At 38.7% G+C, this 14,555-nt stretch overlaps 2 protein-coding genes across 2 annotated transcripts in view; one reads left to right on the plus strand and one right to left on the minus strand.

The window, feature by feature from the left end:
• The window catches only part of LOC145683745 (uncharacterized), a 49,921-nt gene extending 47,099 nt beyond the window's left edge, over positions 1-2,822 (minus strand). The window contains exon 1 of the mRNA XM_081755276.1: positions 2,627-2,822. Coding sequence (XP_081611402.1) covers positions 2,627-2,696 — 70 coding nt within the window. The 5' untranslated portion in view covers positions 2,697-2,822. The remainder of the gene's footprint in view (positions 1-2,626) is intronic.
• An 8,623-nt stretch (positions 2,823-11,445) lies between these two features.
• LOC145683635 (histone-lysine N-methyltransferase SETMAR-like) lies at positions 11,446-11,745 on the plus strand. The gene has a single exon (XM_081754973.1). The coding sequence runs from the start codon at positions 11,446-11,448 to the stop codon at positions 11,743-11,745; it is 300 nt and encodes a 99-aa protein (XP_081611099.1).
• Positions 11,746-14,555: the final 2,810 nt, after the last annotated feature.

Consider the following 14,555-nt stretch of genomic DNA (forward strand, 5'->3'; position numbering starts at 1 on the left):
TTTCTTGGGGTTATCCCGTTTCCCATCACTTTGTTCATTCGACCATTTCATTCATTTCTCATCGTCTCCTTTAGCCTAGCCGGCATAACGGTTGGACACAAAATTTAAACATTTCTCCTGGTGGTCGAAGAAAGAGAATTGTTCTAGAACGGAAACGAAATTTGTACAAAATCTACGATACGAAAAAAAAAAACAACACCTTATATCTCATCTTGTGTGCAACAGTGTTGACTTCCTCTGGAAATCTAGTGACATATCCCTACTTTGTGAGAACGTTCTTTCATTCTACCTAACTTTGACATTACTTAAGTTCCATTCTATTTATAAATAGTAGTGTTACATATTTACACTTTTTATTTCCAAGATGGGAAATAGTAATACCCATCCCAACAAGGAATACATTTTTCCTGCTCACTATAAAACTTACTTCACTATGCATATTGTTTGTAAGAACAATAGCTTAAATTTATCGAAAAATACGTATAATTAAATGCCCTGTTACACTTTTAAATTGATATTCTTTTTAAACTTCAAGATCTCACTCAACGACTTGTTTCATAATGCAGACATACGATTACTTGAACAGCAATTCTTAAGAGGCCTCATCACTGCGAAATTAAAATACCACTAATTTTACAGTAATTATGTGATATCTTCAAATAGATAAAAGATAATCGAAAAGTGGAACAAGACCTCCCTAGACAATATTATTTTGCATAAGATACCGTTATCATGACTCATTTATATGCTTTCGATTTCCAGTCATTTAGAAATTTGGCATTTATTTTCGCATTTCTAAATAACTACAAACGGAAAGCTACTAGGTGACTCCTGATAATGGTACCTCATGCAAAATAACATCGTCTAGGGAGGTCTTGATCCAGTTTTCGATTATCTTTTATCTATTTGAAGATATCACATAATTACTGTAAAATTAGCGGTATTTTAATTTCGCAGTGATAGGGACTCTTAAAGAATTTACAGTGTTTTGAGAATATAAACCAATGGAAATAAAGAGAATTTTCAATTCGTTTTCCTAAATCTTTCTGAAAAAGCGGCCCGGTCCCATGTCTCAAAAAGGAAGATGAATCTGGAATAGAGAATTGTTTTCGCATTATCATAAAAAAACAAAATTTACTTCATACAATCACTGTTGTGTATTGTCTAAAAATGGAGGTGGGGGGGGGGAACGAGTATCTTGCTCTCCATGAAAATTTCAGGGGAACAGCTACCCCTTTGCCACCCGTTTCCGGCGCCCCTGACCAGAATGCCTTACTTTTTGCCTCATCGGTAATACTAATAATTCGAATCCCACGCTAAACTGTAGGCTCACATCTAATACAGCATTTGATGCTAAAGGGACATTGAACTCATATCTAACGAATTATGGCACAGGGAACTTGTAGATAAATTAAATGAAATTTCTAGGTTAACATTCTAAGGTTATGGCCTTTAGGCGAAACGGGGCGAATGATTAATGAAAACAAAGGATTATGAAGAAGTTGGTGGGATGTGAATGTGGGAGGGAAATGGAGAATCCTGGAAACACGATATTGTCCACCATAAACTTTGTCAAATAGGAGACTCCTCGAACCACAGGCGAACTCTGTATTACTGAACCAGGGCGTACACATGTTGGGACTACCTGTGTCCTTATCCCTTCAAAACTTCCTAACTCAACATCCATTTATGCACTTTTTCAATAAAAGTATATTTGTTCAACAGGGAAATGATTGATGTAACATGAAAATTTGATCTTATACTTCGTCTGTACTCTTTCTCTTATAGATCAGTGGTAGAGCATTCACTTCTGGTGCGTGGGGTCCCTGGTTCGATCCCAACTCGCGCCAAGTAGACTTTGTGATGGATCAACACCGTGTGCATGGGTTTTCTCCCGTTTCCTCCCATTTTCTTCATTTAGAACTCACGCTTGGTCTAGTGGCTAGCACGCTTGTCTTCGGTTCGCGTGGTCCCGGATTCGATTCTCGGTGGGAGTACAGTTGAACGACCAAAGTGGTTCGATTAGTGGAATCACTATACTTAGTAGGTCCACGTCTCCTTTAGCCTAGCAGGCATAACTGTGAGACGTTAAACTAAATCAAACCCCTCCCCACTCCAAAAAAAAGAACACTTTATTCCACTATTTCACTCATTTCTCATCATCACCGTCTCCTTTAGCCCACCTGCGTAACGTGGGACGTAAAACTTCAAGATCTCTTGTAGAAACAATCTAGTTGTATCACTTTTTCTTTCTAAAAAATATAGATGGAATTATTTTACAATTACTTGTTTTCTTTTCCGGTGCACAATAATACCCGTTCAATACCACATAGACGTATATGGCTTATAGTATTGTCCCTCTCCCCCTTCAAAGCTTGGGTTCCTGGATTCGCCTTTATACTGAGCTATGATGTTTTCCCACAGAAGTTGTAAAGATTTCATTTCCCTTTTAACATCTGAATTATTGATCTGAATGTATCTACAAGAGTATTTTACAGCAGCAGATCTGTATCCTTGAGAAATGCTTGTTCATCACTCCTCTCACATCCTTGACATTCACCATTAATCAAACCAAATCTCACCCATTCATACAAACACAAAGCAAATTGAAAAGTTGGGGTCTTACCTCCCTGGTCTTCCTCTTGAGCTCGGCACACAAATGCGAGCAACAATAGCGTCCACAGAGTGGCAATCATATTGTTGAATTGATTTGTTGTTTATCTGTTGTTCCTCCTCTCTTTGTATATGTGTGTGTATTTCTAGCAGTGTGTTGTTGGTTGCGCGAATTCAAACAGAAGAGTGAATGCTTTGACCTCGGCGGTGTTCTTTTATAGACGGTCGCTGGGAGGCTGCCACTCTTTGTCAGACAGACAGGAAAAACTGTTCAGGGGAAACCCGCTTACTCTTTCGGACAGCTTCGTACAACCATTTTCATTATTTAAAGAGTGAAAGAAAAAAAAAATTAGGAGTGAATATTGTAAATTGAGACTACGTCATCGTAACACCTTTTGATAATTTCTTTCAGAAGAAGAAGAGCTACTACCGCGTTGTCAAAATAGAGTCATCGTCATAAATTTCAACAACCACGAAACAAATCGAGTAACATTCATTTGTCTCTTCTTTCTTTCTTTGGTGGGAAAGCCAGAAGCTACAATGATTAATTTTTGTTTACTTTCTGCCTCCACTACGTCATGTGCTGACTGACCTTGAGGATTAAGTGCTGGAAAAAGAAGATGGGTTAATCACGGTGTGAAACATCATTTCTATGTTAAATATTTCATCAAATGATAACGTTCTTCATTTGTTTCTCATCACTTGTTAGGATGATGTACGTACGTACAACATGGTCGTTGCAGCACAGTGAGCCACATTGCTTGAGGGTTTTTGAGCTGAAAATAAGTTAAATGCATTGCAAACTGCAATAAAATTCTATGACTTAAGGTTTTAACGTACATTCTGAGACTTCGTGAAGCATGACTTGTTTAATATCAGATCGAAACAGTCTTAACGCATTAAAAGTGAGAATTTTTAGCAAGAAATTTATAAAGCTCTTAGTGTTGCTTTATAGCAACTAAGTGACGGGTGTGATTTCGGGTTCACAGGCGCGAATTTACAAATGTTTATTCGGAGGGTCCCAGCCACTGGCGTAACTAAAAGCTTGGGGGCCCCTGATGGCTTGAGGCCCCCCGCAATGCGGGGTCTGCGGGGCCCTTATTTACACCCCTGGTCCCAGCTTTGGGACCTTCCAATACTACAAGCTACTGCATCTATGTTGTATTGAACGGTTATTATTCTGCGCCCGAACAGACGATAAGTAATTGTCAAATATTTTCACATATATTTTCATTTAAAAAATGGTAGTACATACTAGATTGCTTTTATAAAAGAAAGAGTACACATGAATTCAGAAATTACATTTTCATACTACATCAATCATTTCCCTATTAAAGAAGTATAATTTTGAAAAAAGTGTACAAATGTAAGTTGAATTAGGAAGTTTTTGGGGGTCCCAACAGACCCCTTGTGGATGTGTTCCTGGATGAGACCAAAGTTCTTTTAGACATCCAAGGTAAGTTGCTGTACATACTAAATTTTATTCAATTTAGCTGTCTTAGAAGCATCATTATACTATAATTGAAGACTGATTGTCAAGTATTCGATGAAAAATTATCTCGCTTCCCCACCTTTCAAAGAAAAGAAAAACAAAGAAAAAAGAAAGAAAACTAATAGTCACAGCCTGCGCCCTAAAAACCCCTCTATGTGAAATGATATTAAGTTATTCTATAGTAATTGAGACATCAACTTTATTACATTGTTATCAGCACACCTTTTGTTATGTTTTTAATTAGTGTTTGTTTTTCGACATCTCTGAGAGGGAGAAAAAAAAACCAAAGAAATCGTGAAGGTGCCCTCTCGAAGGCCCACGGCATGATTTCTGTTCTAGGAACGAACAAGCTCTCTCTGTGTCGTGTGCAAATAAATCACACCTAATTACCATTGGATCCAGAGTGACCTTGTGACCATCTCATGCTGCATTTGGTCCGTGTGACGATGCAAATCCTAAGTCTTTCTTCTGATCCCCAGAATGAATTGCCTCCCTCCGATGACCTTGACAAGTAGCATCTTCTCTCGAATCATTTTATTTCTACAAAGTTGCCAAAGGAGCTGCTTTTTTGTGGATTCTTTACAGCACAATGATAAAATTAACTGGAAGTAATTTTCTTCCTGAGGGGCGTTGCGATGCAACTCACGTACCATCTGATTGTGAATGTTACACAACCATTGAGCCAACCAACACTTGCTTCCTTCTCATCGCTTACCACTCAGGGCTGTTAGCACTCCAACCACGTTCATTACAAGATACTTCAACGATCCTGCCTTTCGAACGTAATTCTATCTCTGAAGAACTACCAAGATCATCTGCGCAGAAACGAAAACTTAACATTCCTTGCTATTCAATGGCGTATTTGAATCTGTAATCAGAATTTGTTTTACCTTCTTTGGTTCTCCCCAAGAATTTAAGAATTACTCCCAGAAGCGACAGTCCTATTAGCGACAGGAACTGTTATCTGTCCTATGAGCGACCGATTCATTTACATTGAGATGGTGGAAGATGATATGATTCCCTCTCGTAAAACATGTTTGCCTCTGGCGTTATTAGCGTCCGAACAACTTTGCTATGAAAAATCTACGTGCCAGTGACACTGTTCGTCAGATATATTTTCCCTTTACTGTGAGTTCAAATAAAACTTACGTTAATTTTGAATTAGATTTGACATAAAGTATATCAAATAACGAGGAGACAACAGGGATATTTCCATGAAAAGTATGTTCCTATGTAATTAATTATTGAAAATCCAATTGTAATATCCCCTTTCTTCAAAAGCCCTGCTTTCTGTATTTAATTTAATTCAAATCTAATTACTCACTAAGCAAAGCAATATATTTTATTTTGGAAAGCTTAAACCTGTAACAGTTTCGCCAGTTATCTACTTTTTAGACTTACTAAGACTCTACGAATAAAATGAGTAAAACATTTCAACAATAAAAGACAGCTTTTGAGATCAATTTTATCTGATTGGCTATTCCCAACCAAGCCCACCAATTACAATGCAGTTGACTCTAAACAATCCAAAAGGTAAACAAACTCTTTAAATTACCTTCCCTCCCTGTTGTAAGCTACCAAAACATAAACTAATTGCTTAATTTGCCTTCCTCCCTTGTTTTGACTTATACATAAAAGCTTGTCGTATAGCAATGTGATAGAATCCCTTATAGCTGGGTGAACTGTTGAGTCCTGCGAGAGATTTGAACTTGTGTAATAATTTCTTCGGATAAAGTGTTTTTAGATTTCTTTGATATCTTCAAGTGGTGAGTACCCTGTTTTCGATTTCTTTCTTATGCCACTATGTTCCGTATCATTTTAACATGCAATTTTTAATTACATTAGGATCATAGACAGAGGTGGAGCTACCCTAATTATTTAGTTAGTTTTTCCCTTGATATAGTCAGTGTACTTATAGAAATGAATTAAAAAGTATGATATTAGGAAGAACGTATAGTGCATGGGATCCCTGGTTCGATTCCAGCTCCCGGCGTGTGCACTTTGTGGTGAACAAACACCATGCTCGTGGGTTTTCTCGGGTTCAGGGGCGTCATTTCAGACTTCGCTTAAGGGGGACAAGAACACCACCGACATAAGACTTTCACGGAGTACATGTATTTCTCAAACTCTTGGGGGGGGCAATTGCCCCCTCCTGTCCCTTCCTAATTGACGCTTTTGCTCGGGTTTCTCCCGTTTGCTTCCACTTTCTTCATTCCACCATTTCATTCATTTCTCATGATCACCGTCTCCTTTAGCCTAATCGACATAACCGTGCGACTCAATCTTAAAGATTTCGTTTCATTTTTATATCTGATTAATTGTTAAGGATGTTTGTTAAGAAATTGTTTATGTCCACATGTTGTTTATTTGTAAAGGTATGTAAAGTAAGGGAAGGGACTGAAGTTTTTCCTGTAGGTATCTCATTAAGTTTTTTTTAAAAATTGTTAATTGTTACAATTAATGCTCATTATAATTGTGAAACGGCTGGAAGAAATGAGAGTCTAGGAACGTAAATTTTTCATAGTATATTTTGTTTGGTTTTAAATCACACTAGCGTGAAAGAAATTAAAGAAGAGGGAACCTTATCTTCTTCTATTATCTTGGTATGAACGAATCGGTGACTCAGAGCAGTTAACAGATCGAATCGGTCGCTCATAGGACAGTTAACAGTTCCTGTCGCAAGTAGGAATGTCGCACGTGGGACGACACCGAATTTAAAGATAGAACGTTCCTAACTGTTAAGAGAGTGTGTGTAATTGCCAGTGACAGAGATATAGAGGATCTTGACGACTCTCTACGTGCAAACTTGGCTCCTTCAAGGGCGCCGATCCTGGGGAGCCGAGGCACCCCCAAAGCTGATGTGGACCCCTTATTGTATTTAAGAATATACAATATTTGGTAAAATTTGAATGCAATTTGTCTTAAAATCCTGATATATGCCTTCTGCATCTGAATGGGACCCCCCCAAATTTACAGAGAAATCGGCGCCCTTGTCAGTACCCCTTTCTCAGTAGCGACCATGTTGCTCCTTACTAAAATACTAAAAGACGTCGATAACTATTGGTGTTATCAAATGTTTAAAAACTACTTTTTCATGCAATAGCATTTACTGACAATCCCTAAAGCATCAACCTTTGAGTTGACTACTAGAAATAAGTTTAGTATAGGCTCAGTGACGTATTTAGGGGGGGTTCCGGGCTTAAGCCCCCCGAAATCTTAATTACTATAGTAAAGTACGTATATGAAATATCTTGCAGAATTTTCACATTTTAAGGCAAAGCCCCCCTTCCGAAAGTTAGCAAAGCCCTCCCCGAAACAAAATCGTAAATACGCCACTGTATAGGCTATAAACAGTAAAGCCATATCTAGCATCTTGGTGCTACATCTAGCATAATGCACATGCATTTAGCATCTAGCAACTTCATTTTAGCATCTTGGCCAAATCTAGTATAATTTCATTCTACCCTCTGATGAACAGAAAAAGAACGAAAATTTAGATGGTTCAAGGACCGTCGGGAATTCTTCTTAGTTGAAGCGATGTTTGGAACAATGAGACCAGCCAGTATTTCCGCAGTTGTAATTTATTGTTGAATTCAGAGAAATGTTCAAAAATAGCAAAACGTGACTCTACAAAACATATTTACTTACCCATAGTTTTATTACTGTCAACTGAAACCTGAATGTTTGGTTATCTGGGATGTTTCTGTCCCTTTCAATTTACAACTTGAGAGGGGAGGGATATGAGCTAGTAATACACTAAAGAAATGCTTCAGGCCTGTGTCGGAAGCGGCATGTTGTGTATATATTTCTTAAAATGTTATCCATTCATAAAACATAAATTCGACCTTCCTCCCCTATAATGTGCCATTTACCAATTTATTTCATTATCATTCCTGACAGCGTCATATTAACTTTGTACATAAATACAGTTGAAACACTTCATTAAAATAATGAAGATAAGTAGGGGCGGGTCTTTAAAATTAGTTAGGAACGATAATTTGAAAATCTGGCATAATTTACAAAAATCTAGCATAATTCAGACCCGTGTTTGGCACCATCGCGAGTCTCGAGTGTGGCAACCCTGGCTATAAAGAAAGTGAAATTGTTTTTCTTTACTTTCAGTATACATGCAGTGCTAGCAGAATGCCGGCGAGAATACGTTTCATGTTGAACCAAAACTGTCACCAATCATCTTAGGGACCAGAAAAACTACGAATTCGACACTAATATTAGCCATTTTCAATTATTTGTATATACATGTCACCATCCCGCTTAGGAGTACTAATGGAAGCTGATTTTGGGTTTAAACGGCATCCGAAGTGTCACTGTTCATTTCAGCTCCCCCGAAAACCATGGATTCGAGATTAATATCGGTCATTTTCGATCATTTATATATACATGTATATATCCCCTTCCCCCAATCTGCACCGTCAAAGTAAAATGATGAAAAAAAAAATAAAAAATATCAGGGCCGAACCTCATGTATGTTGAAAATTTTATTGAGATCGGTCAGGTGGTTTAAGACTTATTAAGTCACAAACATTGTTACATTGAGCTATTTGTATTGATCCTCTGTTAAGTTAAAAAAAGAATGAAATTAAATCTTTAAGTTTTACGTCCCATGATTATGCCGGTTAGGCTAAAGGAGACGGTGATTATGAGAAATGAATGAAACGGTGGAATGAAGAAAGTGGGAGGAAACGAGAAAACCCCGAGGAAACCCACGCACACGGTGTTCGTCCACCACAAAGTTCACTTGGCGAGAGCACTTAAGTGTTTTAAGTTTGTTTAAATGAATTAATGACAACCTTCGTTTCAAATTATACATTTTCAGAAAAGAACAAATAGTATGTATCTACATAGAACGAAACTCCGTCACGTCACCTCAGAAATCCTCAAACAGAATGATAGACAGGAATCAAACCCAAGACCTGAACGACAGCAACTCCCGAATTCACATCATTTGTCCCACACCACCACTACTAGTACAAAAAAAAATCTTCAGCAAAAAACAAACTGTAACTAGGACTATACCATAAATGCCATAGGGTGTCTCGCGTTTTACTCTGAAGATCTGGGAGTCATGTAAAGGTTATAATCACTGTACTTACCTGCTTCTCTTCGGAGTTGACTTTAGCTAGAACGGTCGGGCCAGGTTTGTGAGTCCCATCTACTTAGATTTTAAATAAAATTTTCAACTTAAAGTTAGTGGTTTGAATTGCAACCGCTACGTATACTTTCATGAAACGCTCGAAAAGAGACGCTAGTATTGCAAACCAGTTTGATTTATTGTTAGTTTGCTTTTAATAGAGCTCAACCTCGAATGGGCCTGTCAGACCCAGCCCGACCGTTCACGTAACTTTTTTTTTTTTGCTAGTGTCAAGAATCATGTAGGGAGTTGACTATTTTATTGTGATTACCTATTCGACAGTTTTTCAGTGTGTATATACGAACAACATTTCAGTTGGTATTCTTAGCAACTCCAGAACATAATGAAATGTGAAACAGTTTCTGTGAGTAAAATTCATAGAATTTTATATGATGATGAAAGTGAAGTGGATGATTCCGACGCAGATCATGATTTTGAATTATTTAGTGACCATGATAGTAACAATGAGCGTGATGATGATAAGTATGAAGAATTGTTACTGCTGCTCCTGCTGAGAAAACTCCACGCACTCCGTCATTAGATAACAATCTTGCCAACAATGAAAACTTAAAAAAAAAAAAAAAAAAAAAAAAAAAAACTTTAAAACCCTGACATTCAATATATTTCAACATAGGTGGTGCCTTAGGTTATGTTAAATAAACTTATAATTGTCCTTTACATTATTACTTATCTATAACAACATTTAAGTAAGTATTCTTTTCTATGTATAATTTTCTAAAAAAGCTCATATAATTTACTAATAAAAATATGTAAAAAATTACAAATATTTTTTTAAAAAAGAAGCAAAACACCAGTTTTGAGCTGAAATGTATTTTTTTCTGTTTTAGAAGTACTTGTAATTACATAAAAGTATGTTTTCACTAAAAAAAAAATATCGTTTACAAATTAATTATGCAGTTTTAGTTTTTTGGGTCTCTCAGACCCAGCCAAGGGCGCCCATGTTGTGGTTTCCAAGGGGGGCAAGTATAAGCGACATTTCAAATGTAGTCTCAAATTTTGCGGTAACTCTAAAATATCTATTGGGTTTTCGATCTTCCGAAGCACAATTTCCTCTAAAGAGGGGACGAGCGCCCCACCTTGTTCCCCTGATGGGCGCCCTTGGACCCAGCTCGACCGAATTTTTTTCTCGCCCGACCGTTGTTAGATTAATAATGAAAAGCAAAGCAAAGAAAAAGTAGTGTCAGTTGTATTTTTTGTCGTAGGTATTGTGTAATCTGGTAGCTGGTTTTGAATGTCCACATCGAGTTTTCTATTAATACTTGATTCTTTAACGCCATCACAAATGAAGAATTGGAATTATGCCACCTATACAGAATTCCTTTTTACAATAAAGATATAATAAGTTAATTTTACACAAATGTTCATTTCCTAAATGATATTGTAGAATAATGTTATACTCGAATCTAGTTCATTTCCTCATTTTTCTAAAAGTTATAAACCAAACACTAATTTTCTTACTTCGATTCGAATGGAAGGTAAAAAGGCCTACCAAAAAGAATATTAGTTGATCAATGCTATATAACAATTAGGTGCATGATTTATGAACTCTTTACCAGAAATTGCAACAACTATAAAAGACGGTATTGCCAAAGACGCATGTTTTTGCTAATGATCTTAAGATTGGTTTCAGCATCTCGAAATATCATTGAGGCTCTTTGTTTCTAGATTCAACATAATGTCGAAGTACACTCGTGTCCGAAATTTGAGTCACATGCCTTTAGAAATTACTTAACTACAAATAACTCTTTCTTATGAGGGAAAATTTCATGTGCCTTTAGAAATCAACAGAAGAAGAAAATATACGAGAGTTGGAACTTAAACAGTGGCAACACTGCTGTGGAGACACTATGCAATGAAATGTACTAGTGGCGCTGATAGTGCACGTTGTTGACATACCTACCTAACCTCTGAGCAAAGAAACTCGCTCGTCCCACGTCACCGGCAGGCGCACAAGCAAGGGAAGCACAGTCACTTGTGAGCGAGCGGTCTAACGTAAAGGTGTCACTATGTTTTCGAAACAGGAACAACGGAGTTGGATCAAGAATGAATGTGCCAGAGGTCGTACAGCACGACAGTGTCATCAAGGGCTTCAGGAGGCGTGTGGGGAATCGGCATTGCCGTACAGAACAGTGGCACGGTGGGTAAAAGCCTTCAACGAAGGTCGGCAGACATGCATCGGGCAGGTCGTCCTAGCGTCTCTGAAGAAGAAGTGCAAGCTGTTGCTGCGTTAGTGGACTGTGATCGACGCCTGACGATTCGTGAGCTCGCCCACGAAACCGGATTAGCGCATACGACTGTGCTTCGCATCCTGAAGGAACGCCTGGGCATGCGCAAAATTGCATCACGATGGGTTCCGCATGAGTTGACGGAAATGCAGAAATGGATGCGTTACGACGCTGCTCAGACGCACTTTCGACTTTCGCGGCGACCCGTAATGACGCCATTCGTTGGATTGTCGTTTCAGTGTTAGCTCGTAAGATCTGGCTCATGTCTCATCCAGTGTTACGATACGGCGTAAGAAAGCCTCGCCTTCGCGCTCATAGCGCTTCAGGTGCGTCTCGGCAGCGTCGTAACGCATCCATTTCTGCATTTCCGTCAACTCATGCGGAACCCATAGTGATGCAATTTTGCGCATGCCCAGGAGTTCCTTCAGGATGCGAAGCACAGTCGTATGCGCTAATCCGGTTTCGTGGGCGAGCTCACGAATCGTCAGGCGTCGATCACAGTCCACTAACGCAGCAACAGCTTGTACTTCTTCTTCAGAGACGCTAGGACGACCTGCCCAAAGCATGTCTGCTACAGTTTGCCTACCCTTCGTTGAAGGCTTTTACTCACCGTGCCACTGTTCTGTACGGCAATGCCGATTCCCCACACGCCTCTTGAAGCCTTTGATGACACTGTCGTGCTGTACGACCTCTGGCACATTCAATATTAATCCAACTCCGTTGTTCCTGTTTCGAAAACATAGTGACACCTTTATGTTAGACCGCTCGCTCATAAGTGACTGTGCTTCCCTCGCTTGTGTGCCTGCCGGTGACGTGATACTGGCGAGTATTTTTGCTCGGAGGTTAGGTAGGTATGTCAACAACGTGCACTATCAGCGCCACTAGTACATTTCATTGCATAGTGTCTCCACAGCAGTGTTGCCACTATTTAAGTTCCAACCCTCGTATATTTCCTAAAAAGATATTTATTTATTTACGAACTATAATTCCAGATACAGCTTAATGCCAATTTACACTGCACTGCACAAATCTAAAAGACTATAAGGTAATAATAATAATAATAATAATAATAATAATAATAATAATAATAATAATAATATGTGTAATATATAAAGGTAACCAACAAAGTTCTGTCGCTTTCTGCGGAGGTCTGTGTTCAATTGGTCTTCACACCGTGAGTTGAATGCGAATGGAGATACGGCAAAGGTCAGTTGTTGGTGTGGGTATATCCAACATACTACTACCGTGAACTTGGTAAGGGCAGAGTGACCATGGGACCTTTACAGAGTGTCATAAGTAGAGACCGGATGTGTAGGCACTAAAAATCTGGAAAATAGGCAGGCAAATAGGCACTTAAAATTTAAAAAATAGGCAGTAAAATAGGCACTAAAATGTAACTCGAAATAATGAAGATAAATACTCAATATCATTAAAAAATAGATTCAAGTCATAGATAATGTTCAAAGAATATAGAAACATACTTGTTTGTTAAATAATATCTTGTTTTACTGTATATACAAAAACGAGGCATGTTATGCATTGCACATACTTGGTAAATCTGAAAGATGTGCACATACTTCGGGAGGTGATTCGTGACATGAAAAGAAGACAAAAAGTGCTGGTGCATGTTGTCGAATTCTGCTGCGTGTTCGAGTGACAGGGGTGCCAAATTGGAATCGAAAATCGAATCCTGACAATTGGAACGGGACATAAAGGTGCGCACATACTTCAGATGATGATTCGTGAAATTCAAGAGGACTTCTATCTTCTTTTCATGTCACGAATCACCTCCCGAAGTATGTGAACATCTTTGAAGTTCATCCTGTATATATATTGTAACGTACCACGAGCTTGTGTTTACAAACACATAATATAAGTAAATGTGTGTGTATTATGTTACGTAAAGTATATATTTTCCCAATGAAGGCTTATTTTGAAGAAAATGCATAAAATAGGCAATATTAGGCACTAAAGCAATTATTTAGGCAGTAAAGGTCGAAATAGGCAAAATAGGCAAAATAAAATTGGCTTAAATCGAAACTATAACCCCCCATATAAACTTTAAAACGTTATTTTTGATCATATCTTTAATATTAAAGAATAGGCATTTTGCCTAACATCCGGTCTCTAGTCATAAGGGTGTGTATGCTGTATAAGTTCAAACTGGGGTCAAACGCCACTACAGCGGGGCGGAAAATATGCCAAACCAATGGTGAGGGTGCCGTGACTAAGTGGACAGTGCAGAGGTGGTTTAACAAGTTTAAGGGCGGTGACGAAACACTCGAAGACGCGCCACGTGCCGGAAGACCAACACATATCCAAAATGAAGGTCTTCAGGCAGCAAGTTGTGTTTCTTTGGTGTCTCGTCTGAGGAAGAAGCCATTTCTGGATAGGATGTTGACGTGTGGTGAGAAGTGGGTACTGTACGAAACCTACGGTGCCGTTATCATTGGTTAGCATCCCATGAACCGGTTCCAAAACAGCTGAAACTAGCACTGCACCAGAAGGCATTTCTGTGTGTTTGGCGGACTGCTTGCGGTATTGTACATCGGGAACTGATACCAGCTGGTCAGAACATCAATGCAACTGTGCACTGTCAACAGTTGATCCGTGTTTAAGAAACACTCAGAACTCTGGAGCCAGCACTTCTGAATCGCAAAGAGGTCCTTCTGTTATAGGACAACGCTAAGCCTCACGTGGCTAGGATGACCCGGGAGAACATTCAACGCTTTGGATGGAAAACATTATTGTATCCGCCATACTCCCCGGACATTTCACGTCCGATTATCACCTGCTCCATTGCTTGGACAATCACCTTAGAAGACGCCAATTCAAATCCCTAGTAGAGGTGGAGAATGAACTTGATACCTTCTTCGCTTCATGGCTCACGAAGTTCTACCGTGAAGGAATCCATGGCCTTCCAGAATGTTGGCAGAAGGTCGTCGATTCTGATGGGTACTATTTTTGATCTTCCAGATAAGTCTTAGGTGACATATCGATGTTCGAAGGTGGTGGGTGAAAAAGCGACAGAACTTTCTTCGTTACTTTTGTAGTT

Source organism: Thermobia domestica, chromosome 4 (assembly GCF_964235325.1).
Source record: "Thermobia domestica chromosome 4, izTheDome1.hap1.1, whole genome shotgun sequence".
NCBI classification, from domain to species: domain Eukaryota; kingdom Metazoa; phylum Arthropoda; class Insecta; order Zygentoma; family Lepismatidae; genus Thermobia; species Thermobia domestica.

Excerpts from the sequence above, each read along its gene's own strand:
- LOC145683635 (XM_081754973.1), top strand. The coding sequence starts at position 11,446 with ATGCATCGGGCAGGTCGTCCTAGCGTCTCTGAAGAAGAAGTGCAAGCT.